Source organism: Danio rerio, chromosome 5 (genome assembly GCF_049306965.1).
Source record: "Danio rerio strain Tuebingen ecotype United States chromosome 5, GRCz12tu, whole genome shotgun sequence".
In the NCBI taxonomy this organism is placed as follows: domain Eukaryota; kingdom Metazoa; phylum Chordata; class Actinopteri; order Cypriniformes; family Danionidae; genus Danio; species Danio rerio.
The window spans coordinates 30,007,328-30,034,620 of NC_133180.1; the positions used below are offsets into that span (position 1 = coordinate 30,007,328).

The following is a 27,293-nucleotide window of genomic DNA, read 5'->3' on the forward strand; positions in this document are numbered from 1 at the left end:
ATGAATCATTGACAGTTGGTAAATACTGCAAAAATTCTTTCCTTTTTATTGTTTTTGTCTTGTTTCTAGTCCAAATATGTAAAAAAAATCTTAAAGAATAAACATTTTCTAGACAGATTTTCTGTCGAAAATGCTTCTTGATTTAATTTGATTTTGATTTAGAGTGATTTTTTAGATATTTGAACTAGAAAATACAAAAAGTATATGCAAGAAAAAAAAGCATATTTTATAATGTAAGCAACACAGCTACAGCAAATAAAATTGATGGCGCGTGTTTTAAATTTAAAGTGTGCAAATAATCAAGGATTAACAATAATTTATCATATTGTCTGCACCAAAGGGGCCTCAAATAAAATTCTGCTTAGGGCCCCCTAAAGGCTTGGGCCGGCCCTGGGTGAGGCTATGTGAATTGTAGCTTTAGTTTCCTGTTCTTAGTGGCCTGGTCTGATGAGTCTCGATTTCTGTTGCGACATTCAAATGGTATTCAGATGGTCAGAATTTGGCGTCAACAACATGTAAGTACCTTATTGAACCTATTCCACACAGGATTTAGTCAGTTCTGAAAGCAAAAAGGGGTCCAAACCAGTACTAGGTGTACCTAATAAACTGGCTGGTGAGTGTATACTGTATATATTAGACACTTTATTACACCTTGCAAGTACCAGGTTTGACCCTCTTTTGCTTTCAGAACTATCTATATATATGTATATAGCCATAATGTGTAATTAGTTTATAAGAAATATAGTGATAATCTGAATCCCTTTACAGAAATTCAGTGACATTTTTTTAAATTTTACATGAGGATGGCAGAGCTGCAGCTTTAAAGAGCCCATATTATGGGTTTTTGAAAATTCCCCTCCATGTAGTGTGTAACACAGCTCTAAGTGAAGTGAAGTATCCAGCTAAGGCTTAAATCTGTAAGAATACAGTGTTTAAAACTGTTGATTCATCTATAAAAGAGTCGATTCATAGTGCTTCAAACGAGTCGCCTTGATACCGACTCATTAGGTGTTTCGCCATGACGTACGAACGAAACAAAGTTTTTCACGTGCACGCGCAAACCCGGGAGATTTCAAACCTGAGGCCCCGCCCTCTGACGCAGTAACCCAGACACACACACACCCACAAACACACGCACACCCACAAACACACGCACACAAACATGCCGGTCGATTGAAGTCACATTGCAGATGGATATATTGAGTCTCTACCCAAAGATGAAACCTCAGCATTATAGCCAAGCAGTTGGAAACTACTGGAAACTTCTGGAAGCTACATGCTACAAAGAATACTTCATCTGCGTTTGTTAAAGGAAGGATCAGTAACTTACTGATGGACATCAGGATGGGTTTCTTCCATTTCTCAAGTGTAAGTACGTGCGGTTAAAGTTGTTGCCTCGTTGACTCTAGCTTGCAAATGTATTTAGTTGTGATTTGTTACTTGTAACCGCGTGTACTGTATCAGGTTAACTGGATATTTTATCTTATCGCGTGCAAAGTCACGTTAAAAACGCGACGCGTGCTGTTTGTTTATGGAGCTCCGTGCTAGAGTTCTGCTCCCGCGATTTATTCGGAAATTTATTCCCGCGCCGCAGAAATCTGGCGCGGGGACAGCCGCGGGAATAAATTTCCGAATAAATCGCGGGAGCGGTCGGTAACGGGTTTAATTTGGGACGGGAGCGGGCTGTCTAGCAATATCACGGATATTGCTATGCGAATTAGAAAGAGAGAGTCTGCGTGGTGCTTGTGTGTGTGTTAGTGCGCACGCGCGCGTATGAGAGAGAGAGAGAGCGAGCGAACGAACGAACGACAGCTTGGCTGTCTGGACTGTATACTGGGTGATTTTTGGTTGTGTTCTCCGCTCTAGCGGGACCGGGCGCGGCGGGCAGAAAACGGAGCGGGTTCTCAGGCTAAAACCTGGCGGGTGCGGGCGGAAGCGGGAGCGTTGTCATCCGGAGGTGTGTGTGTGTTTTTGTGTGTGTGTGGTATGGCCAGTACACGACTGTCTCCTTCGTTCGGTTATCCGTGGCACTATCCACTCGCCATAGTGTGGCAGCTAAAATCCACGTCTGCACTATCGAGCGTGTATGAACTGTGATTACTTTTTAAATTGCTGATTAGCTATTGGCCATTTCCCTCTCTGACTGAAGGCAGTCGACCAATCGCGACAGACTGTCATCGGTCCAATCAGCGCAGATTAGCTCCGCGCTAAGGAGGGGTTTGGGAACAAATGAATCACTGGACGATTCATACAGGAGTCGCTGGGATAATTAGGTAAAAATAAATGTAGATTATAAGACCATGAAAGTGTTTTTTGACCTTGCATGCATATTAGACTGTTGTTGGAGACCCTTACAACCAGGATATGACCCTATTTCATGTATAATATGGGCTCTTTAAGGACACAAAATAGTTGAACTGCCAAAAGCAAAATAGTTCAATCAAGCGATATTAAAGCTTCACAAGGATATATGGTGCATGTATCCTCCATGACAGCATCTCTTCTCTTTCCCTCTAATATTACTACATTTCAATCTACGGTAAGAAGAAACTGTGCAATGATACCCTGATTAGATTTGGCTCACAGGTCACAATAGTTGCATCTACAGCCAAGAGAAACGGCCATGCATTGCCTTTGAGAGGTATATTTCACCCTGACTTGGTTATTAAACGATTCCAACTCATTTTCATAAACATTACAGCTTTCACTGCAACATGATTATAGAGAAGCACTAAGGAGGGAAAAATGCAGTGTTTGTGCCCCCTCACAACCTGCCATCTGTTATCACGCCAATTAGAGGAGAGCGCGATGATGGACCACCATTACTCTTTAACAGGTGCAGAATCTACAGAGAGGAGGTGAAAAAAGCTAGAAAAGCAAAGAAAAAAGGCAGAAAAATAAAAGTAGGGTGGACAGAATGTGATGGACGTAATCATCTGGGAATATAGAGTTAATGCTTGAGAATGCATTTTTTTTTAACTGTGCATACATGCACATTTTTGTTTTGTCCTAGTTTGTTTAAAAGATAGGTGTCAACAATGAATGGGCCATTATTTTAGAAACAGAGACAAAACAACAACAAGCTACTGATAATTTTTTTCAGCTAAATAGCAAGACGTAGACAGCCAACTGCAGAATTCTATAACAACAATATATAAGTTAAGGTAACTCAAACCATTTGAAGAAACCGATTGCAACAAACTATTTAAGTTCAAAAACAAATCCTAATGAGCACTGTGAACTTAATCCATTTGAGTAAACGAAGCAATCTGAGCAAAGTAAAACCAAATAAATGAGGAGAACTCCAACCAAGTACTGCAAAACCCAATAAGTTAGGGCAAACGATTGCTACAAACCATTTGAGGTCAAAAACTAATCTATATAAGTACTGTGAACTTACTCCATTTAAGGTGAAGTAGTTAGATACTTAATTAACTCATTAACTTTAACATTGAATTCAAAACTCTTTTCAATAAGTAGAATTAACTTTCAGTAAATTTAGAGTTAACTACACTCATTTCATTTGATAAAGTAGACTGTTGGGTTTTACAGTGTACTAGAAAGACCATAATGATCATTCTGACTTCATATTAGACTGTACTGTATTAATATAATGAGTTGGACTGCCCCAAAGGTGTGTGTCGATTTGTCTGGCAAGCGAGAGTGCATTTCTTTTGCTGCAGTAAAAATGTTGTCTTTGAAATGTTTTTGCTGTCAGAAAGTTACAAGTATGTGTTTCAGAAAATTGCTCAGCAACAAAGGCAAGCAGGTTGAAAAGCACAGGAAAAAGTAATGGATGTTGAAATGCAAGGTGCAATTTAACCGATAGAGACATTAAAGGTGAAACTACTTTGAATTCTTGTATTTTGTCATTTTAATCAAATAACAATGTTAGAATTAAATATATACACATTTAGGAAAAGTTAACCATCGTTATATGGGCTTTATTTCAACACTCATTTTTTTCGGCTAAGTCCATTTATTCATCAGGGGGCACCACAGAGGAATGAACCGCCAAGTTTTATGCAGTGGAAGCCCTTCCGGCTGCAACCAATCACTGGGACACAACCATACACTCTCATTTACACACATAAACTACAGACAATATAGCTTACCCAGTTCACCTATAGCTCGTCTTTGGACTTGTGGGGGAAACCGGAGCACTCGGAGGAAACCCACACAAACACGGGGAGAACATGCAAACTCCACACAGAAATGCCAACTGACCCAACCTAAGCTTGAACGAGTGAGCACCCACTGCGCCACTGCATCGCCTTTTATATCAACAAATTCATGCAAATGCAACAAATTTGCAGAACACAATTGCTGAAAAGCTCATCACTACTTGCAAAACATAAACTCCTTTCAAAGCAGCTTTTGGAAGATATCTGGAAAACTACTAGTTACTCTTTCAGAATGGATAGTGGTAGTAAAGTGGTTGAAACATCCTGCATTCTTAAAAGTTCACTTTCTTTTTTATTTCAATACATTTATTAGTACTAGGAATGTGTGCTGAGGTTGTTTGCTGGTTACAGCAATGTTCAGGAGTATATATTGTTTCTTGTATAAGTTTCTTAAATAAGTATATATAACTTCTCTTGTCAATGAAGAATGTCATCTAGTCAAAAGCATCTGTTTATCTTTTGGTGTGTTAGGAAAAATAAAAAAAGATCATGCAGTATTATGTACATGTATTTTCATTACATTTAAAAGGCTCAGTTATACAATTTGCTGATGTGTAAGCAAATATAGCTATCCTTATATTTATAATAATTTAACTTTTTAATTTATATTAAAATCACTGGTGTAAACACATTTCAAAGTTAAAGCTTAATTCTATTGCTATTCAAGAATAAGAAACAACATTTATGGGACAGTTCATGTTGTAAGATGTTGTTGCTAATGTGAAGTATATCATTAAAAGGTGAGACAAGCAGTTGACTTTGAAAAGAAATTTCATGGCCGATTTTAGTAGACAGGCCTTGATCTTGGATGTCCAAAATAGCTGATAGGATAAGAAAAAATGACATATTATTGAAATAAATGTCAATAAAAGTAAATGTATTTTATTTCATATTGTACAATGAAAGTCCCCCACTGGCTTCAATTTTATGGACAAAAAAAGATAATATGTTTTAATAAATATGATTTTAGAAGTGAAAGTAAGTCATAAACGTTTGGAACAACAATAAACAGACGAGCAAATGATGACATTGTTTTAGTTTTTAGGTAAACTTAAAAAGCCAGGATTTCCTCTTCGGCTCTCCTCGCTGCATTGCAGTGGCAGTGTGACGGTGACAGTGAAAGTGTGTGTATTTGTTTGTGAGTGTGCGACAGACTAACTCTGCAGCAGCCTCTCTTTCTCTCTTTATCTGACACATAACCCCATGGATGCATATACTCACACAACTTCACAAAGTATACACTGAGTTTTTTTGACTTCTGTCTCAGCATAAAAGCAACACCTTCTAAATAAACCTGACTAGTTTGTGCATACAAAGCACACACACAGAGAGGCAGAAGCACAGAAATGGGTTCAATTTTGTTAGAATTACATGCGATTTTGTTGTAAATACAAGTTTCAGCCCAAGAGAAACAGTCTACAGTTGTGAATCGCCCCATACACAACAAATCTAATCAAATCCTTCACAAAAAAGCTTTTAAACATCTTTTTTCAATGCCTAAATGGTGCTTTTCAAAGGAGAACAGACTGTTATTAAAATGTGCACTTGAATGTAACATTACTTTGGTGTAATTGAATAATATAGCTGTACCATGACATCTGTATTTCATCAATATAGATGACTCTCACTCACTTTGTTTTGGCTTATTCCCTTATTTAATCAGGGGTCTCTACAGTGGAATTAACCACCAATTACTCTGGCATTTGTTTTTACCAGCAGGTGCCCTTCCTGTCACAACCTAGTCTCAGAGCCAAGCACCGCCAAGACCTGTGGCTAAACATCTGATGAATATGGCAGACTTTTCTGAAAACACTTCAGATCCTCAGTTTTTCCAGAAGTCAAATCTTAATCAGTCAGCCTGAAAATAAGTCTGATCGGATTAAAAAAAGCAGCTATGATGCTGCACGTTTATAGGCGTATATTAATATATTAATAACTAGACAAGAGATCTAGAACAGGCAAGACACAAGGCTAGTGTAACCAGGGGTATGACACTGACAACAGAGGTGCAGATCGACATGCATTATTAGAATGGTCAGGCAAGGAATGGTCTACACAGGGGCAAACAGATGTATACAGTCAATCCAGATTCGTAGTCAATAGGCAGGCAGATTGGTCAGAGGCATGCAGCAAACAGGAATAAACAAATAAACAAGGCAAGCATCAAAACCACGTTAAATCAAGACAAAGGAAACATGTTGTAATGTCACTTGAACAGATAACAAGTCTCAGCAACAACTGTGTGTTAGTGTGCTGTATTTATAGTGCAGTAATCAGTCCAAAAGCACCATCAGTTGTGAGATTGTAATCAGCCAGAATCAGGAACCAGTTGTGTATGTGTGGTGCATTACTGGGTTTTGTAGTCCATAACAAGGCAGATTCGTAGTTTGTGTGAATGTAAGGTCTAAATAAGAGGATGGGGTAACTGAAAACAAGGTGGAAAGACAAGAGCAGCACATGGCCAACACAAATTAAGGCAAAGCAATGTAAACAAGCACAGGACAAACAGGGAAACATAAAACAATGACAGGACGGACAAGACTGTCAGGTCAGGACCATGACAGCAGGATTTTTAAAACTATGCAAGAGACTTGTCATAATATTTTTTAAAAGACATCCACAAGTTATCCCTGAGGCAGTAAAATGGAATCTAAAAGAGATTCATATGCTTACTGGGTTTGTCATAATGTCATTGTCATCATTTTTTACATTTTTCCAAAAAGATTCAGATTTCAAAGTTTAGACACTTTACATCATCTGCGTTTGTGGGCAAAAATGAAGAAAGAAATGCTAATAGAGCAGTTTGATTTTGAGCCTCCTGTTCAATTCTGCTTGCTGGAATTAAAGAGTAGCAAGATTTCTCTAAACAGATGTGTCATTTTGGCATGGCAGTCTGTGAAGTGCACATCGCTGTAAATGGCGATTAATAGCTTAAATGTCTGGGTGTTTTAGTAAAATGTCTTCTGAGATATACATGAATGGGTGATTTACTTTCTGCACACCCATCTGTTATTGTGAGGTTATATTTGTGAGGATCAGTCATTAATTTGACTGAAAGCTTGATCGTTAAAAGTGTGATATTTACTAAATAAATAAAAGCTTTTTTTATTGTAGTGGTAGAGAAAAAAAAACTCCAAATAGTCTATGATTTTGGTCAGAAAGTTAGGAGTGAGACATTGTTCAAAACAGTAAAGTGTCTTTTTATGTGTGAATTCTCACAAATAGCCTACAAGACAACAAAATGCTTTTACATGGTATCCGCAACGTCTTAAAAGTCTTAAAATGTCTTAAAATGTCTTAAACTTCAAAAGATAAATTTTAGGCCTTAAAATCTTACTGAAAAAAATTATTCAAAGACGATTCCTTGGATTTACTCATTTTCTTTATGTTAATAGGTTGTAAACAATTTATTTGGGCTGAATTTAAACAAACAAATTAAGTTGAACATTACTAAACTTAATTTGTTTGTTTAAATTCAACACAAATAAATTGTTTGCAACAGTTCTGCATGCAACACTTTTTTCAGTGATACTGAAATGTTGTGTTGTAGGTCTTAATTTTTTTTAGGTTTTAATTATACTTTCTTCATATATATCGCTACCCAATTGGACCATTAACACTCATAAAATCACCAACAATCCATCTCGATAATTTTTTTTTACAACTTTTTATTTAAAAATATTATTTAATTAATTTTCTTACAGTAACATTTGCTTAAAAGTTCTCCATTTATTTACTGCTGAGGATACTGACCTGACCCATTTTCTTTGATATTAAATTATCAAAGTTTTTTTTGAATTTTCATGATATTAAATTATCATTATTGTAGACTAAAGTAATTGTCAGCTATCTTCTGTTCTATTCTTGGTAAGAGTTTGTAAATGGATATATTTGAAAATATGATGTTTAACAGAATAAGAACATTTTCACAGTATGTCTGATAATATTTTTTTTCTTCTGGAGAAAGTCTTATTTGTTTTATTTCTGCTAGAATTAAAGCAGTTTTAAAATTGTTATCATTTTAGGGACAAAATTATTAGCCCCTTTAAGCTATATTTTTTTCTCCATAGTCTACAGAACAAACCACTGTAATACAATAACTTGCCTAATTAACCTAATCTGTCTAGTTAAACTAATTAACCTAGTTAAGCCTTTAAATGTCACATTAAGCTGTATAGAAGTGTCTTGAAAAATATCTAGTGAAATATAATTCACTGTCATCATGGTTAAGATAAAATGAATCCATTTTAGAAATGAGTTATTAAAATTATTATGTTTAGAAATGTGTTGCAAAAATCTTCTTTCCATTAAACAGAAATTGAGGGGAAAATTAAACGGGGGGGGGGGGGGGGGGGGGGGGGGCTAATAATTCAGGGGGGCTAATAAAACTGTACAATGTAGTATCACTTCTCTTCTTACTGTGCCTGAAATAGATCATTCAATGATTTGGCCCCTTTAAAACCATCCTTTCTGTGTACTCTTTCAGTCTACTTTGATCTAATTTGGTCCACTGCTAACAATCTGTCAGAAACAAAACATTCATTCAATCACTTAAAGAAACATCTTTAAGCATATCTTCTTTAGCATATCCGAATATATTACACAACACTTTGATCTTCAAAGCTTATACAAACAATACTTAAAAAGTAATATTTAAAAAAGAACAATGGACACTTTTATGTAAATATGTTTTTAATATTTAATGTAAATATATTCTTTATCAGTTTCACACTTGTCAATTTATAACTTTGCATTGTCTACAATGTTGTGAAACATCAACACAATTTGACAATCCACAATTTGAATATGAACAATATACCAGTTAACTAACTATCTCTGGTACTTGTACTCCCTAAAAGTGCTGTTCATACAGTTAGGGTCAAAACGCCATTGTGAGGAGAGAGTGATCAAGATGAAAAGGCTCTGATTTGGCCTCATGCTGGAACCCTGCTGCCCAATGACCCACTGAGAGGATGACACTACTGCCCACCCCACCTCCAACCCCAAACAGGGGAGGTCCTTTCGTCTCCCCATGAGGCCTCACAATGGTCCTTTCCTTTGAAGGTTTTATGGTCAGACAGGTGAACTATTCTTCTGGCCCCCGCACACATACACACAACCAAGGCATCCAGTGCATCACACTGACACAAATAAACAACAAAGCTGCCCACAGGATGTATGCTGTGACACCACAATACACTCACCCTAAAAGTATATTATTATTATTATTATTATTATTATTATCATTATTATTATTATTATTATTATTATTATTATTATTATTATTATTATTAATCATAATAGTAATACATTTATTTTTTATAGCACATTTAAAAGTTAATTTCACAAAGTGCTTTACATAAACTGTTACCTAAAAAAATATAATAAAAATATATTTAAAAAAAAATAAGGGTAAAACAGATTTCTGAAGAATTTGCATTCCCAATGACAACTGGGAGAGAATCCCACAGTTTTGGAGCATAATGAGAAAAGGCCTGGTCACCCCTTGACCAAACGAGTTTTAGGGACAACTAAAAGACCACACTAATAAAATTGTACATTTCTGCTAGGGGTGCAGAGTATTAAAAGATCAATTAGATACTACCCTTTTTATTAAAAAATCTGTAAAATTTTAGGATAAAAAAGGCAGCTGTGGTTTCCAGATATTACCCATTAAAAATATAATAAGAACCTAAAAGAAATGTATAAATTGTACAGTAAATTAATGCATTTCATTCATTTTTGGTCAAACACCAATGTTTAGGGTGACACGGTGGATCAGTGGGTAGTGCTGTCACCTTACAGCAAGAAGGTTGCTGGTTTGAGCCCCGACTGGGCCAGTTGGCATTTCTATGTGGAGTTTGCATGTTCTCCCCATGTTCACGTGGGTTTCCTCCGGGTGCTCCGGTTTCCCTCATAGTCCAAAGACATGCGGTACAGGTGAATTGAATGAACTCAATCGGCCTTATAGTGTATGTGTGTGAATGTAAGAGTGTATGAGTGTTTCCCAGTGTTGGGTTGCGGCTGAAAGGGCTGCGTTAAATATATGCTGGATAAGTTGGTGGTTCATTCCGCTGTGGCAACCCCTGACTAATAAAGGGACTAAGCTGAAAAGAAAATAAATAAATGAATGAATGAATGAATGAATGAATGAATGAATGAATGAATGAATGAATGAACACTAATGTTTTATCTACACAACATAACTTTTTAACACAGACAACCATAAACATAGATTGATGACAAAGTCATATAATGAACCAATCCTCATCACAAATACATGTTCCCACAAGCTGAGAAACATACAGTACTGATACATAGAATGTGCATAGTGTCATTTACACAACTATTAAACACCCTCATGGTGACACACATAAAAACAGCAAAGTAATGCAAACCCAAGAGAAAAATAAATAAAAAGAACCATAGTAATGTCAACAAAAGAGCATAAAAAGTGAAGTGTCATGCAGGGAATTCTGAGAAAGTGAATTTACAGATATCCACCATATATTAAGGAAACTTACTGTTAACCACATTTTTAATATTTGCTGTAAATATCTGATGTTTTTATTTGTTTTACAGAATATGAAGCAAGATTATGTCTAAGTATAAAGTATTTTAAATGGAGTTTATTTTGATAATCAGAAAAAAAGTGTATTTAAGCATAAATAATCGAAAACACCCATGAATCACACAAATATAGACTCAAAAACGCACAGCTTTTACAATAAAACTAAAATATAAGTCTTTGTGACATAACTGAAAGGTCAATGCGGAGAATGTGACAATATTTTCCTTTACAATCTTTTCTAATACATCTGCTTTTAAAGTACAAGAAGAAGGACATGGCAAAATAAGACTGTGCCATGTCTTTATGTAACACTTTATTTTAGCCTAATTAGATCTGCTCCTGGGCTCCCATCATCCTTCGTGGCCCATGGTGTGTAGACATTTCACACTTCAGGAGTTTGTAAAAAGCCTTTGGAAGTGTGATAATTTGGGGGCTGTGCAGCTCTCTTGAATGCACAGTACTCTTGAACCATGAGGACAGATACACTGTTAGAGAACTTAAAGCAGATAGAGTCTCTGTAAAAATATCCTGTCACTTCCATACACACAGACCTTGAACGTGCTGTGTACATAAACATCTACTGGCAGTAGTAACTGCAAAAAAAAAAAAAAAAACTTTATGCAAATCCTCTCAAGATGAGTGTCTCTGAAGGCCTGTTTCACCTTTACAGCTAAAAACAGCTTTAAATAAATACATTTCACACTGCCAGAGTGGAGAATGATAATATTACTTGAAGGACGATGAGAGAGCATGAAAATTAAGAGAGAAAGACAGAGAGAGATATGAAGGAGGGTTGAGCATTGAGGTAAAGAGAAGCAAATTCATCAGCATTTAAAGCAGAAAGCCTTACTCACATACACTGACTATTTACAGAAGCGACAGATAAAGTCTTATTAAATTTTTCTCCTTTAAAAAAATATCCTATAGCAATCTCAAACGTCTTCCCCAGAATCTCAATAACATCTCAATAAATAAATAAAAAGTGAGAAATCAGATCTGTGATTATTATTTTACACTGAAATAATACAAACTCCAGCACTTAGGCTCTTAAATTTTGTGAGTCACCCATGGATGGCATTTATATCTTAGCTCTTTTGTTTTGTTAAATAAATAATGACACAGCGTGACTTTGAATTAAATTGTGTATGAATGTGCTTTATAAATAAACTTGCCTTGCCGTGATATGCCATGTCACATTTTTCATCTGGTGTTTTATCTTCTAAAATTTAAGACTTGCCAAGGACCATATACAAAAGTTGCTGTTGTTGTTGTTGTTGTATTTTTACCTGATGTGAAAAAAAAACATGTGATTTAATAGGGTGTCCTAACTTAATTACATCCACTAAACTGTCATTGTGTGCTGTGACTCCCATCAAAACAGCAGATTCAGTGAAACTCACAAAAAGTGAGAATTTAGCTCACAAATTTTCACCATATGTTTGCCACCAGAGATAAAGCATGAAGACAAAGACTCTCCCACTGCCAGCTCTCCTGTCATTCTCTGATTACTGTACTCCACACACAGAGACAAACACCAGCACCAGCACACCAGAATGAGCCTCTGTCAACTAAGCCTTAAAAGCAGAGATGTCAAAGCATGTTAGAGATCCTCTGAAGAAGTAACAACAAGTACTTAATGCCACACGACAGCAACACAGACATGATAAGCCATTCAGTGAAATAGTGAACATTAGATTGAGAACTTCCAGGAAATCATAAACTTAAATCCCACCAGCCGCTATACAGATCACCACAAAACATTTATCCACAGACCTTCCATTAAACCAGTGTTTGTGTTAGCGAGAGAGAGAGACCATGAGGGGAAAATAAAGATGCTTTAGTCTAAGTGTTTGTTATTTGTTTTGTATATGGATCTTTTGGCTCGATCATGATTGATGGAGGAAAAACTTAATTGTGACCAACACTGCATTGGCAAAATAAAGCTGCCATATCAAATTGGTCTGCTCTACTGCACTTAACATTGCTTTTACTCTGGATATGTTCAAGCTGTAGGTGCACTGATTCCAACTTGCTGAACAGAAATAATTTTATGGGACCTTCAATTGGTTAGGAAAGGCCATCTATTTTAGAAGAGCCGGCCAACCATGTTGTATCCCTTTAAGATGTGTAATCTTAAAGAGTTGCTGTTTGTTTGCTTGTAGTTTAAATTGAAATGGCTAAAACTTTGTATTGGCTCCAAATTATTTAAATGTATGTTAGTGGACAGCCAAAAGTGTGAATTCCAAAAGTAGATCATTCATTCATTTAAGTGCATTACATGAGGTTCTGAGACAAGAGTAGAACGCTCATACCACGGATTCCTTTCAAAAAGATCAGTTGAAAATTGAAATGAATTAACCAAGTGCGAATGACAGGAAAACAGACAATGCAATTGTTAATTACAGACTAATTACAATGCAAAGAAATTCAGTATAGCCAAATAATTCTGTTAGTTCAAAATAATCATACATTTTTAAAACTGTCTCACTAAAAAAAATAATTACTATTCCTTCTGTTTATTGTAAATTATTTTGGTTTGAGGAAACTTTTGGTATCACTTTATTTTGATGGTCCCTTTGAAGCATTTTGTTGAAATTCAGTTACATTGCATCTACATGCAAACTAATTCTCATTAGATTATGGGTGTTTTTACATTTGACTTATTTAGTTTGGTTGAATCGCACTAGAGTTAGTTTTTCCTCTTGATGCGGTTCGTTTGGGCAAGTGTGAATGTAGCAATCACATTTGAGTGCACACCAAAAGCGGACCAAAAAGTGTTCCGAGCCCTCCTTGGAGAAGTGGTCTCAGTACGCTTTCAAACGAACCCTAGAGCAGTTTGTTTGTGGTGAGAACATGATCAGTACTAAAACAGACCAAATCGCCTGCGCCTTTTTGGACAAATGCAGCTGCCATAGTCCGATGCGCTGTTCCATCTTATGAGGTGTGGAGGAAAAATATTTGTTGACGGTGCTTTACCAACAGTTTTAAACGCAGAGGTTAAACGCAGAGAGAGGTTAAAACATCACCTGATGGATCGTTGGCAATATTTCCAAAAGATGACCATGTCTCAGTTTAGCTAAATTTATTCATGCCTCCTGAAGTGACTTGCGATGTGCCTTCGATGTTTGCAATGCATCAAAACATTGTTTTCAAGCTAAAGCCGCGATTTATTCTCGAAATGTATAGTTTGTCTAAAGAGATGTTCATTGATTAATTTTCTTTCTTTTGTCTGCTGGTTTGTTTACTTGCAGGAGTTCCATTGGCATTTTCCCACATGTTTATTCTGACCAATCAAAAAGCAGTTTAGGAAATACATTAAATAACATCTGGCCAATGAGTGATGAGGATTTTGTCACATTACTGCATTTTCGTTCTTTTCAACTAGTTTGGACCAAAGCAAACAGTGTGGTGTAAAAAGGACCCAAAAATGACAGAAAAATGCTACAATTTACCATTTGTTGCCCTTGATCCGAACTGAATGAACAGATGTGAAAGCACCCTACAAGTAGACTGTTAGGTTGGGGTTTGAGTTAGTGTAAGTTGACATGTACTTTAAGTTTCTTATAGTCAGTTAACTGTGTTAAAGGAGCAGTATCAGTAAATATTAAACAGACAGTCGACTAATACTCAAATGATAGGTCATTGGCATGTAGTTACAATTAACTATTAGTCAACAAAATGTGCAATAGGGACGATCAAAATAAACTCTTAACTTTTTCTTCAGAGAGTAAGTTTTTTATCTAATGTCAGTTAGCGCCACCAAACTCAGGTCAGTCCTTTAGCTTATTTCTGTGTTTTGACTGCTTTTTCAACTGACCTTACTAGCAAAGACTAGAACAGTTTAACAACATGCTAACAACAAGGTAAAATGCTAAATGCTACAAATATTGTAATATGTTAATAATTCATAACATGTTAGTAACATCCTAAAACATGTTGGTCATTTTTAACATAATAAAAATGTGATGTTAGAAACTAGGTAACAGTTTAGAGTCTTGGTAAAACATTATTACTTTGATAAAACATTAGGGGTGCCATAATTATTTGTTTCTTCAATGCACAGACAATTCAGTATCGGTTCAGTAATAGATCCGTGAACAGCGCTGACGGTTCTAGAGCACCCCTTTATGATGAGCGGGTAAAGACAGACCAATTATAGGGGTGCAAGAACATGCTAGACAACACTTCGAAAGTAAGCGGGATAATATTTACATTAGTTTATTTGCTCCAAATGCTCATGTTTTCTTCTGTGCATGTATTTGAGTTTTGTTTTAAACATTCAAAGAGAGAGTTTTCTTTGAGCAGGTAAAATTAAAGCGCATATGTCTGACTGCTTGTATTACATGACAAAATTGTATTATAAATCTAAATATAGAAATAAATATAAGTATAGATTTTGATAAAAAAATATTTCTAGTGCTGTGAAGAAATAAATATAATTAAGCATGGAAAGCATCATCAAAGCACCGTGATGCACAGAGATTTCGAACTGATCCGAATTGATGACATGATAATCGTAACCACACCGAACCTTGAGACCAGCGTAGGTTCACACCCCTAAAAAACATGTTGGAAAACTACTAGTCCATGCTAATACATGCCTGATTTAAATTGTAACCAGCAATATTTTACCAAAAGTGTTTAAACAATGTTAAAACTTAAAATGCTAGAAATATGGTAATCATGCACTTATTTATTTCTTTCCCAGCTTTGTAAGCTATAAGTTTAAACTTTGAGGGAAATACTCTAAATATACTAGGGCTGCGTGCTTATTTAAAATGATTTCAAGATTGCAATTCAGCAAAAGCTACTATATTCTCATGCACATCTTGTTAGGAACGCACAGCTCTGTGACCAGTAGTAAATCTGCTCCAAAGGCCAGAGGGCACTCTCATGCAGAAACTGCAAATATGCAGCAAACAAGAGCAATGGTTAGGAAATCAAACAGAGCAGAGGATTTAACTGCGTTCATTGATTCAATGTAACTAATGAACACAACTATGGAATCATTTCACAGAATGATACATTTGACTGAAGTTAAGGGGTCAGTTAGGTGTAAAAGCATGTTATTAAATGTGGTATTTTCATGTGCTCTCAGATCAGCAGCAGCAGCAGCACAGAGCCAAAGATCATTGAGAAGCTACGCAACAGCTGTCAAATCACAGAACAATGTGACCAATTTCATAATTGCGGCAATTGAATCTTCCGCCTTTTTCAGTAGCTTTTCAGTGAACAGTGGCTTTGTGTATTAAACAATGCTCCATCTAAAAGCAGCTGCTGGACTTTTACATCTGTTTTACAGTGTTTTACAACCAAAATAAGCATTAAAATATCAACATAGCCCTAAAACGTATAAGGTTACAAAGCATTTTAAACATCCACACTTTACAATTTAGCTTTCAAAAAAATATACGAAACCTCAAATCAATCAATCTCAATCAATTAGTCAGTCAGTCAGTCAGTCAGTCAGGCAATACATGGATGAATGTATTGATAAATGTGATGTCCACCATCTTATCACTGACGCTTATGATGACATCTTACATGTGTGCAATTGAGAGTTCCAGAAAATCCCTCCGCACTTTAAACTAATTTGACAACTCTGATTTCAGACTTACCCTGACAGCACACCCAGAACCAAGTTGAGCATGAAGAAGGAGCCGATGATGATGAGTGGGATGAAGTAGAGCCAGTTCCAGGTGTTCCCTGAGGCATCGTTGGCCTGTAATGAGACAGAAGTAATGAGAGCAGAAACTGAGAAGCAGTGGAGGTAGAGAGAGAATTAAACATCAATATGAGAACCTAGAAGAACCTGGAGGAGATTGAATCTCCACAGGGTTCCAACAGACCATCCATCACTGAAACCCCATGTAAAATTCTCTTTAGCACATTTTATAAAAGCACAGAACTGCATGATAACTAAAATTGCCATATTCTTATTTATTTATATATATATATATATATATATATATATATATAATTTATATATATATATGCAATTAATTTGAAATATTTAACGCGTTAAAAAAAAATTACGCAATTAACACAGTTGCAGTTTTTTTTTTCAATTCCTGTTGTGGCCGACATGTGTTGAACATGCAAAGAAATATGGATAAGTCCAAGGAAGAACTTTTTGAAGGCAAGATTCAATATAAACAATTAATGTTGCATTACAAGGCTATCCAGCGTTTCCTCCAGAGTTTCATCTAATTTTGTATGTTTCATTTTTAACTTTCCACTTTTGTTTTAATGGAATTTGATACCGCATGGCAAACGAAAAGAAAAACCTCCGCATTACGAGACTCAGTGGTCCTTTAATTTAATCAAAAATCGCTGCTTCCATGGTAGACTCTTAATAAGAGTATTATCTCAATCATATTAAAAGCGGATTGTTGGTGTCCATGTCAATGAAGTTAAAGACTGCGCATTCCTCTGCCTTTCAGCACGCGTTCTCTAATGTTTCAGTAAGTTTGACGTGTTTTTCCCTTGAACGCAAGTTGTGTAAAGTGTATGCTTCGCGTTGTTGTGTCAGAATCCTTGTGAAATACAGCCATACTTTAGAATGCTTAGTTTAAGCAAATTTGATGAACTCGATCATGCGTGGTGAATCTGAAGGGAGTCGCTCCAGCTGCCCTGTTCTGCACGCTGTGTGTGTGTGTGTGTGTGTGTGAGTGTGTGTGTCAGTGTCTGTGTGTGTGTGTGTGTGTGTGTGTGTGTGTGTGTGTGTGTGTGTGTGTGTGTGTGTGTGTGTGTGTGTGTGTGTCTGTGTGTGTGTGTGTGTGTGTGTGTGTGTGTGTGTGTGTGTGTGTGTGTGTGTGTGTGTGAGACAAACCTACCAGCAACAAACCTGCCAAAACGTCATTGTCCATAGCCACTAAATCAAAAAGTTCTGAATTGTCGTGAGATTGCGTTGCACTCTTAGCTCACATCATTCAAAAGAAAAGGTCCACATTGTCCCCCGATATTTACCCCCCTGTATTTTGGCATTTTTTGCAGTCCACTTAGAATCCAACTTGGAAATCTTTTTTTTTTTCTTTATTGGCATTGATTGTTTTGAAATTCAAAACGTTTTTATTAATAAATGTTTTTTATTTCTGTAATAATTACAGCTGTCAAGCCAGGATCTTGATGGTTTATTGTGGGTATGTTGTTTACATGAAGAAATCTGTGTTTCCCCAATTTCTGTTTAACAGAGAGAAGATGTTTTTAACACATTTCTAAACATAATAGTTTTAAAAACTCATTTCTAATAACTGATTTTATTTATCTTTGCCATGATGACAGTAAATAATATTTGACTAGATGCTTTTCCAGACAATTCTATACAGATTAAAGTGACATTTAAAAGCTTAACTAGGTTAATTAGGTTAACTAGACAGGATAGTGTAATTAGGCAAGTTATTGTTTGTGATAGTTTGTTCTAGACTACTTAAAAAGCCCCTTTAAGCTGAAAAAAGCTTAAGGGGCAAATAACTTTGACCCTGAAATGGTTTTTAAAAATTAAAAACCGCTTTTATTCTAGCCTAAATAAAACAATTAAGACTTTCTTCAGAAGAAAAAAATATCACCAGACATACTGTGAAAATTTCCTTGCTCTGTTAAACATCATTTGGGAAATATTTAAAAGAGAAAACAATTCAAAGGGGGCTAAAAATTCTGACTTCAACTGTAGATTGATTAAATGTAAAATAATACTGTATAGTCTTTACTATATAAATTCATTTTAATTCAACTTTGTCCAAGCTACAAACATTATCATTTCATTCCTAAATTCCTTAACAGTCCATAAAAACACATATAAAAAAAGATAATTTGTCACTGTAATATGGGTAAAATCTGCAATAAATCTACAAAGTCCGTGTTGGGAACTCCATGGTTAAAGATAAACCCTTCTTGACTTTTGACTATTGTGGACTGTTACAATTATCTTAAATCTAAAAGTTGAATAAATAAATATGTTTAAATGTTGGTATGAAAAAACTAACTTACCTGAATAAAAGAAAAAAAACGAATAAACAAAAACTTTACCTCACTCCCTATCTAACCAAGAACAAAAAAACACGCTTCAAAAGAAAATGTTATCCAATTGTCTACAGCTTCCACAAGTTTAAACAACAACAACAAAAGATTGAATAGTATCATCTTCATATTGAGTCAGGCTAAAAAAAAAAAAAATCAAATACTATATATGTCCTAATATCTAACACAGACATGCACATTGCAGTGTCAATGCTGAAACTACATATTGTACATCAACAACATCTATACAACCCTTCTTATTGTCCAAATAATTGCTTTCGGTGAGATTTCATGTCTTTTTTAGGTTAAAAAGAGAAATGAAATGCAATCTCCTGGCCGCTGCTTTGTAAAGACTGTGAGGGACAGAGTATCACCAGCATATACAACACAGAGCTGTTCACAAAGCATTTATGAGGCATGCAATGAAAAGATTTCTCCTAGTGGCCATTTACCAGCAAATTGCTCTCACATATTGTCTGTAATTGTTATGGGACGGTGGAGAATGCTGATTCAGCACACACATACAGATCCTCACTTACACAGCTGTTTCTACAGCAACCGGCTCGACGTGTCTACCTCTGTCCCTTTATCTTTCTTGTTTTAACTTTAAAATTGCATTTCTGGCAAGAGTAGTGAAGCAGCAGGAGCCTAAATTCCACTGCTGCATCTCTACTCCTCTGAGTATTTAATTTATTACAGCGCTGTGGGGAATTCGTCTGAATGACTTTTTCTTAATTGTAATTTATTTATTACTGTAGATGTCTATATTGGTTACTGTTTCATGCATCCAGATGAAAGATGACAGCACAAGAGTATCTCTTTAGCCAAATCGTTTTTTTTTTTTTTTTTTTTTTTTTAAATGAACAGACTCTGAACTGAGTCCAGGGTGGAGTGAGTTGCCAGATACTGCCATCCTTTTGGTTTTTGAAAGGAGTACTTGCGATTCATCTTTGGAAGCTGGACGAGCGGCATCTGACATGAGGGGGAACAAAGGATATGGCACTGAAACAGTCTCATTCTGAGGAACATGAAAGAGTGGTGAATCGCCTACATTTTATCTAAAGCCTGAAAATCGTTCTGACATGCTAAATGATTATGTATTCTGTAGCTGAAATATAACATTGTCTCAGTAGTCATGTTTTCTAAAGGCATTGGATCACACGTCTGTGGTCCATTGGGTGATATATGGATTGGCGGAATACAGACTTTACCATATTATCACAGTAATGAAAAGTGCAAATGAATCTGAGACAATTATCTGGTTCTTCCACACCTTTCATACATCACTTCTGAGGTATGAATATATCTGCTTTTAAAATGCAAAGCAATACACAAACCTTAAACCACACATACAAAAAGAATTACCAAATATTTGCCAAATGTAAGCATTTCCAAATAAGGTATGGAATATATGAATAAAAATACCACGATAAATGTGGTAATCAAGTTGCCAGCAATGCATTGGTTTGAATAAATAAAGATACTGATACTGTTTAGTTTTTTGGTTCCCACGTTAATGCTGTTGATTTGGTGGTTGTCGACACCTTATTTGTCATGTGGCACAGTACCATTACAATACTGTTGGCTGGGTAAATTATAAAACTCATTTGCAAAATTGCTAGTAGCTAATCCTACAGTATGGATCCTCCAGGACAGGGGTGCCCAAACTTTTTTGTATCAAGGGCCAAAAACCAAATATTATTGAGATCTGTGGACTGAAGGTAAATATACCAAACTATATTACATTAAAGTTGCCATGGGTGATTTCCTAATTTATTTCATGATATTTCAAAATAAACAGAAAATAGCAATATAACTTTTTTAAATGATAACATATTTCAATAAAACACATAAGCAATAACATATATAACACAGTGTAGTTCCATGCTGAATACAAACAGAATCTGCCTTTGACTGTAATTGCTTACAAAAGTCTCTGGATTGTCGCGTGACAGTATGTACATTTAAACTAAATCTGATTAATTTACACCATTTAATTACAGTTAGCTTTAAACAATAAAACAAACAAAAAAAGCCTTACACTGAAATGACACCATTACCATCATTCCAACCCAAGCTCTTTCTGAAAACGAATCATTCTCCCTCTCTTCTTACAGTATATGGGACAGCGGGCTAAATTAAAGGTTACCATGGGCCAACTTTGGCCCCCAGACCCTAGTTTGGGCTTCCCTGCTCTAGCACTTACATGCTCAAGACATTTATGTGGAAATAAAAGAAAAATCTACAAAAATGTCCTTAAGAACACATAATAATACAGATGTTATAATCAAACTATAATCAAATGTTGAGAGTTTGACACAACAGAGTTTAAAGTAACATATCTATTGAAAGAAAAGTTGTTAAAAAGACTTTCCCTCTTGTTTATTATCAATATTTAATAGCATTAGTGTCTATTGCTTACATTTAAATCAGCAAAAGTCTATTTGAGGTGACTAATGGAATGACCAGCTAGATTTGGCTAAAGTTGCACAGATTTCACAACAAAAATCATAATTTCAATAGAAATACATGCAATTGGGAATTCTTCATGAGAGTAAAATATTCTGCAAAATGTTGAGGTTTACCATGTGAATTCACTTTGACAAAACAGAAAATGAATTCATACAATACACTGCTAAACAGTACAGAATGATTTGGAATATTAGATCCAAAAATCTCTAATGGGACTGCACCTTAAAATTATTACTTGAAAAAAAAATCTTAAAACTACAGTGCAGTGACTAGAACATATGTTCATATCAATGTGCTAAATCAGCTCTGACATGACCCCCCTTATGCACTATATTCATGTTGTTAACCACTGTGCTAATTAAGTAATGAGAAAATGAAGACCACTGTGAGATGGTTTGTACCTTTTCGAGAAAGAGTTTGTGAAATGCACAAGGTGGTCAACCTTTTGTCATTTCAGTATGCATGTTTTAAAAATATATACAAATTCATGCTGTCTATAAGGAGTATCTAAAATGTAAAAAAAAAAAAAAAAAAAAAAAAAAAAATATATATATATATATATATATATATATATATATATATATATATATATATATATATATATATATAATGCTGTTCCAAAACGTATGGGGTTAATACATCCAAGGCAACCAGTAAAGAAAGCAACTTAATTATGCTACTTCCTCGTATTACAAGAATAAGTACCTCAATAAGTACAAGCCCATTAAAGACCAAAAAAATATAAACATACTGTAAAAATTGCATTAAAAGAAAAGTATCAAAGCATTCTGTGTTTTTCATTTTGTTAGAAAAATTAAAGTATAATTTTTGAAAGTGAACATTTCTAAACATAACAGAACTCCAAAGTTACATAAGGGAACTCACTAATCAACATAACTAAAAACAGAAATCAAAAAAAAAAAAAAACTTTAAATTTGAATTAGCAAATAATATCACTCCATCGTCTGCATGACATCTTCAATGACCAGCCAGGGCTCATTCTGAAAATGTACCGCTGTATATATTTCTGGAGAGCGCCAAAAAGTCCCTGGAGGTACTTTATTTGCAGTTTCTGTTATCACAAATTCACCAGAGGCTGCTGTGTACGCTTTTTGAGATCTCAAAAATGAGTGCCATTCACATCTGCTGTTCTCATGTAAATCCACCAGAGGTCGCTGTCGACAGACTGACTGACCGCTCGACTGACCCACCCTCCTCCTTCCCAAAACCCAATCAATAGTGTATTCAAAAGCACCAATTGACCCAACCACCCACTTTCATAAACCCAACCGACAGTTTTAAAAAGCAATCCAGAAAAAGAAAATCCCTCACATGATACTCAAACCCCGTCGTGGTCAACTCCTCTCTGCATCTCAAGTCCGCCAACGTACACGGCAAGCTAACAAGACAAACTGGTAACAGCGGAAAATCCATCCATATGGAGGTAAACGGTCAGCTGGTAAATGTAATGAGGAACAGCGTCATACCACCCAGTAGAGTTCGTTTTAAAGACGAGATGTAGCCATACGTACATCTGGCTACATAAATTTGTGTTCTCCAGGAATGTATATAGGGCTACATTTTCAGAATGAGCCTATGTTGCAATGACAGTTACAACCAATGTGGCTCAAATGACAGACATGTGACGTTTTTGCATTTTAAAGACAATGTTGACTACTTATTTCCACCAACAATGCATTGCACTCTTTTTTTATGTAAACACCATTGATTTGGCATGCAAGAATGCCTTATGATGATAAAAACTATATTTTTGTGCAAAATGTTTTTTTCAGACCTCTTTAATTAATTTATTTAACATTTATTAGGATTATAATAGCATAAGCAAAAAAATATGTAAATGTAAAATTTGTTATGCTTGGAGTAATCCTATAAATAGCTTAGCAACATGCTAACATCAGCTTAATTCAATTATTTTAACTCAATTGGTGTGTTCTTACTGTTGCCCTACTGTGTAGGTGATTTCAGATCAATCAGTTGTGAGGTTTAATAACTGTTTGTTATGCTCCTTCTCAAGACTGTTGTACATAAGCAGCAGGAAGTGAGGCAAATCACCAGGTTTTGCAACAGAGCTGCTTATAAGTCTACAGAGAATTGAAAAGAACAGAGAATGAAAAAGAACGGATACTAGCTTCTAATTTTCCACTGGCGTATAGTTCTAGTGTCCGGGATAATCAGATTATCTCCATGAGAGCCAAGGTCTGGATAGCGAAATGTTGCACCATTCATATGTCATTAGATCTCTCATTAAGGACCCCAGAGGACCGAAAGGCCAGCTTGCAGAAGAACACTCGAGGAGGAGGATGCCATATTACTGAAGGAGAGAAACAATCCAGCATCCATCAGACTGTTATGTCAGCCTCAAGCTACTTAGGACTTTTGGTCAGCCTGGTATTTTTGACTCAATTGTTATAATGTATGATTGTGCACAAAACCCATCAAGCTAAATAAGCTAAACTAAATTGCTTCCTGTACAATCATACCTAGCTGTCTTTAACAAACTAGCAACTAAACAACAGAAACAAAATTACAAATAAATTATAGCTACAAAAGCATGTTTTGAACTGGCTGTGTTGTTCTTAGTACAGCCAAATATAGGTTGATTGATGTATGTGTGTTAGCGGTGTAATGGTATAGGTATTTGTCCTCAATACATATACCTATGTATAAATATACATATTTAGTTAGGCAGAAAAGATCTCAGCAGTGGTGATACAGTGGCGCAGTGGGTAGCGCTTTCGCCTTACAATAAGAAGGTCGCTGGTTCTCCCCCTGTTTGTGTGGGTTTCCTACGGGTGTTCTGGTTTCCCTCACAGTCCAAAGACATGCAATAAGGGTGAATTGAATAAGCTAAATTGGCCATAGTCTATGCGTGGGTGTGAATGCAAGAGTGTATGAGCGTTTCCCAGAGCTGAGTTGTGGCTGAAAGGGCATCCGCTGTATAAAACATATGCTGGATAAGTTGGCGGTTAGGTTGCAGGCTGGATAAGTTGGCTCACAATATTTTCCCCACCTTCAAGTTCTTCTGATTGTTTCACTGCTGTGTAACTGGCATTAATACGTTTTTGCATCTGAAAATGTGAGATGCACCACTCAGAAATGGTTCTGCCATGTTGCCCTTGTCATGCCAACTTGGTACATAGAAAGCTCAGAACATTTGCCCCGTCTTCAGGTTCCTCTGATTGGGTCACTGTGGTGAAACTGACATTATCGAGTCTTTGCATCTGAAAACACAAGATGCAGCTCTCAGAAGTGGTTCCGCCAACTGTCATGCCAACTTGGTATTCAGAAGCTCGCAACAATTGCTCCACCTTTGAGTCTTTCTGATTGGTCCACTGATATATAAGTTACATTAATGAGCGCTGCTGTGACTGAAAGTAGTTTTATCTTGATTAACTAAACTTGTTGTTTTATCTAAACTAACTAACTTGAAACTCATGCAGTACATGTTGCTTCAGAAGACACAAGTGGTCATGCACACCTGCAAAACTTTTTTTTTTTTTTTTTTAGACATTTTAAACTTTTGACATTTTTTTATTATTTTGATTTACTACAGACCAACCTGAAAATGACCCATAACAAAACTGAAATTTGGCCCAATTCAAAGAAGAGAACTCAGAATTTGTAATTTGGCTGCAGATATGTCGAATCCATGCCAGGCCTAAATCCACACAACACAACAGTTGATTCAGAGCCTTGTAAAAACAAGAAGCACATTCTGTCTCAGGTCAAAATTACTAAACAAACTATCTATTTTCACTTCCCAAAAGACGAACGGCATCTACGCTTCTCTTGATTCAACCTTCAACCTTTATATGCTCTCTCTGAGCCAAATAACGAGAAAGAACCAAATCTCCAACCACAGCTATATGATGATGACACTCAGATCTACTTAGCTATACTGCCTAATGACTACAGCCCCATTGACACCCTCTGCCAATGCATTGATGAAATTAACAATTGGATGTGCCAAAACTTTCCTCAGTTAAACACAGAGAAAACTGAAGTCATTGCATTTGGGAACAGAGATGAGGTTCTCAAGGAAAATGCGTGCCTTGACTCTAGGGGTCAAACAACACAAAATAAGGTCAAGAATCTTGATGTGACTCTGGAGTCAGATATGAGTTTCAGTAGTCATGTCAAAGTAGTAACTAAATCAGCATCCTATCATCTCAAAAACATTGCAAGAATTAGATGCTTTGTTTCTAGTGAAGACTTAGGGAAACTTGATCATGCTTTTATCAGCAGCAGGGTGGATTACTGTAACAGCCTCCTCACTGGCCTTCCCAAAAAGACAGTCAGACAGTTGCAACTCATACAGAATGCTGCGGTCAGGATTCTGACCAGAACCAGAAAATTAGAGCGCATCACACCAATCCTCAGGTCTCTACTCTGGCTCCCAGTTACATTCAGAATACATTTTAAAGTATTACTGAATGTCTATAAATCACTAAATGGCCTAGGACCTCAATACATTACAGATACGCTGAGTGAATGCAAACCTAAAAGATCATTCAGATCTTTAGGATCATGTAAACTAGAAATTCCAAGATTTCAGTCAAAGCAGGGTGAATCAGCTTTCAGCTACTACGCCCCTCTTTTCTTTTTTATTCCTTTATAACCTGTTTTTAACACATTTTAAATATGCTATATAAATAAAGCCTTGCTTTAATCTGTTTTCATTATCCTAAAGGTCTCCATAATCCTAGACCAGGCCGTATTCAAAGCAGATGCTGTGACGGTCATGGAGGAGGGCATGAGACTGATTCCTGATAAACCCCAGTGACAAACGGGTCTCCGCATTGATCCCATGGGCCAGCCTGAACACCCGCCGGTGACCGACTCACACCTGCAGCTTCTCAACGATGGACGTCCAGCGTTCTCCAGCCTCTGGCACCTAGACTGCAGCTCTGCACAGGAAGCTTGGTGAGAGGAGAAACGGTCGTGATCAACTCAGCCTGGTTTCTCTCAAGGTTTTTTCCTTCACTTTCGTCAATTGGTGAAATTTTATTCCTCGCCACTGGCTTGCATGGTTTGGGAGTTGTGGAGCTGTCCATCGATGGATTTGCTCTTCAAAGTTTAGACTTTTAGCAGTAAAAATTAAACCACACTGAACTGAACTGCACTAAATTGAACTTCAACTAGAACATCTATTTTAAGCTGCTTTGGCACAAACCACTTTGTAAAAGTGCTATAGAAATAAAGATGCTTTGAATTGAATCAAATCTACAAAAGAACTTCACAAAACACTAAAAACCAACACTTATAATGGTTAATTAGTTAAAGTTGCTTAATGTATTTACTACCATTAACAAGCCATTAGTAATACTTTCATTACGGTGCTGATTTATATATGTTTGATAACATTAGTTAATGTTATTTAAGTTTAATAATATTAATTCCTGTTAACTTGCTGTGCATTTTAATAATGCATTAGTTAATGTTGAACTACAAGATTATTCATACTTAATGTTGAATACAATAACTAACATTAACTAATTGACCATTATTCTAAAGTGTTGCCCTAAAAACAACAAAAACAACAGCAACATCCATTTCCCTCTAAACCTCACACATTCCAGTAGGCTGAATGCAGTATGGACGAAGGGCTTTATTTTATAGGTGTTTGATCTTCCAGTAAACCACATGGCCAGCCAGAACTTGGCTCACTCCTTTAGATCCAAACGCTATCCATCTTTGCTCCCTGTGGGGCTATTTTTAAACATTTAACAGCAGATTGATCAATAGGGCTAACAATGCTGAATGCCAGGGAACATGGTCACCATAAACCACACCGATCACCCCTGTCAGTTGAGCTCCTGCACAGCGTCACAAGGCCACCAAGTACACTCCACTGTTTAGAGACATATGAAGATACTTATACAACACAGTCCGGTAATAAATAAGACAATGTCACACAAACAGAAACAAAGAGAATTACAGAAAAAAAAAAACATTTCTGTGAATGGATTCGAGCCTGGAGCCTGACATCTAGTGAAACAAAAGCCTGCAGGATTATACTGGCCTAC

At 36.1% G+C, this 27,293-nt stretch overlaps 1 protein-coding gene across 14 annotated transcripts in view; it reads right to left on the bottom strand.

Moving 5' to 3' along the window:
* The window catches only part of cacna1ba (calcium channel, voltage-dependent, N type, alpha 1B subunit, a), a 189,851-nt gene that overhangs the window by 88,033 nt on the left and 74,525 nt on the right, over positions 1-27,293 (bottom strand). For all 14 annotated transcript variants that reach the window (XR_012405930.1, XM_073950451.1, XM_073950450.1 and 11 more), the window contains 1 exon segment: positions 16,374-16,477. Coding sequence is in view for 13 of the 14 variants with exons in the window: in XM_073950451.1 (XP_073806552.1) it covers positions 16,374-16,477 (104 nt within the window). In the remaining variant the exon portion in view is untranslated.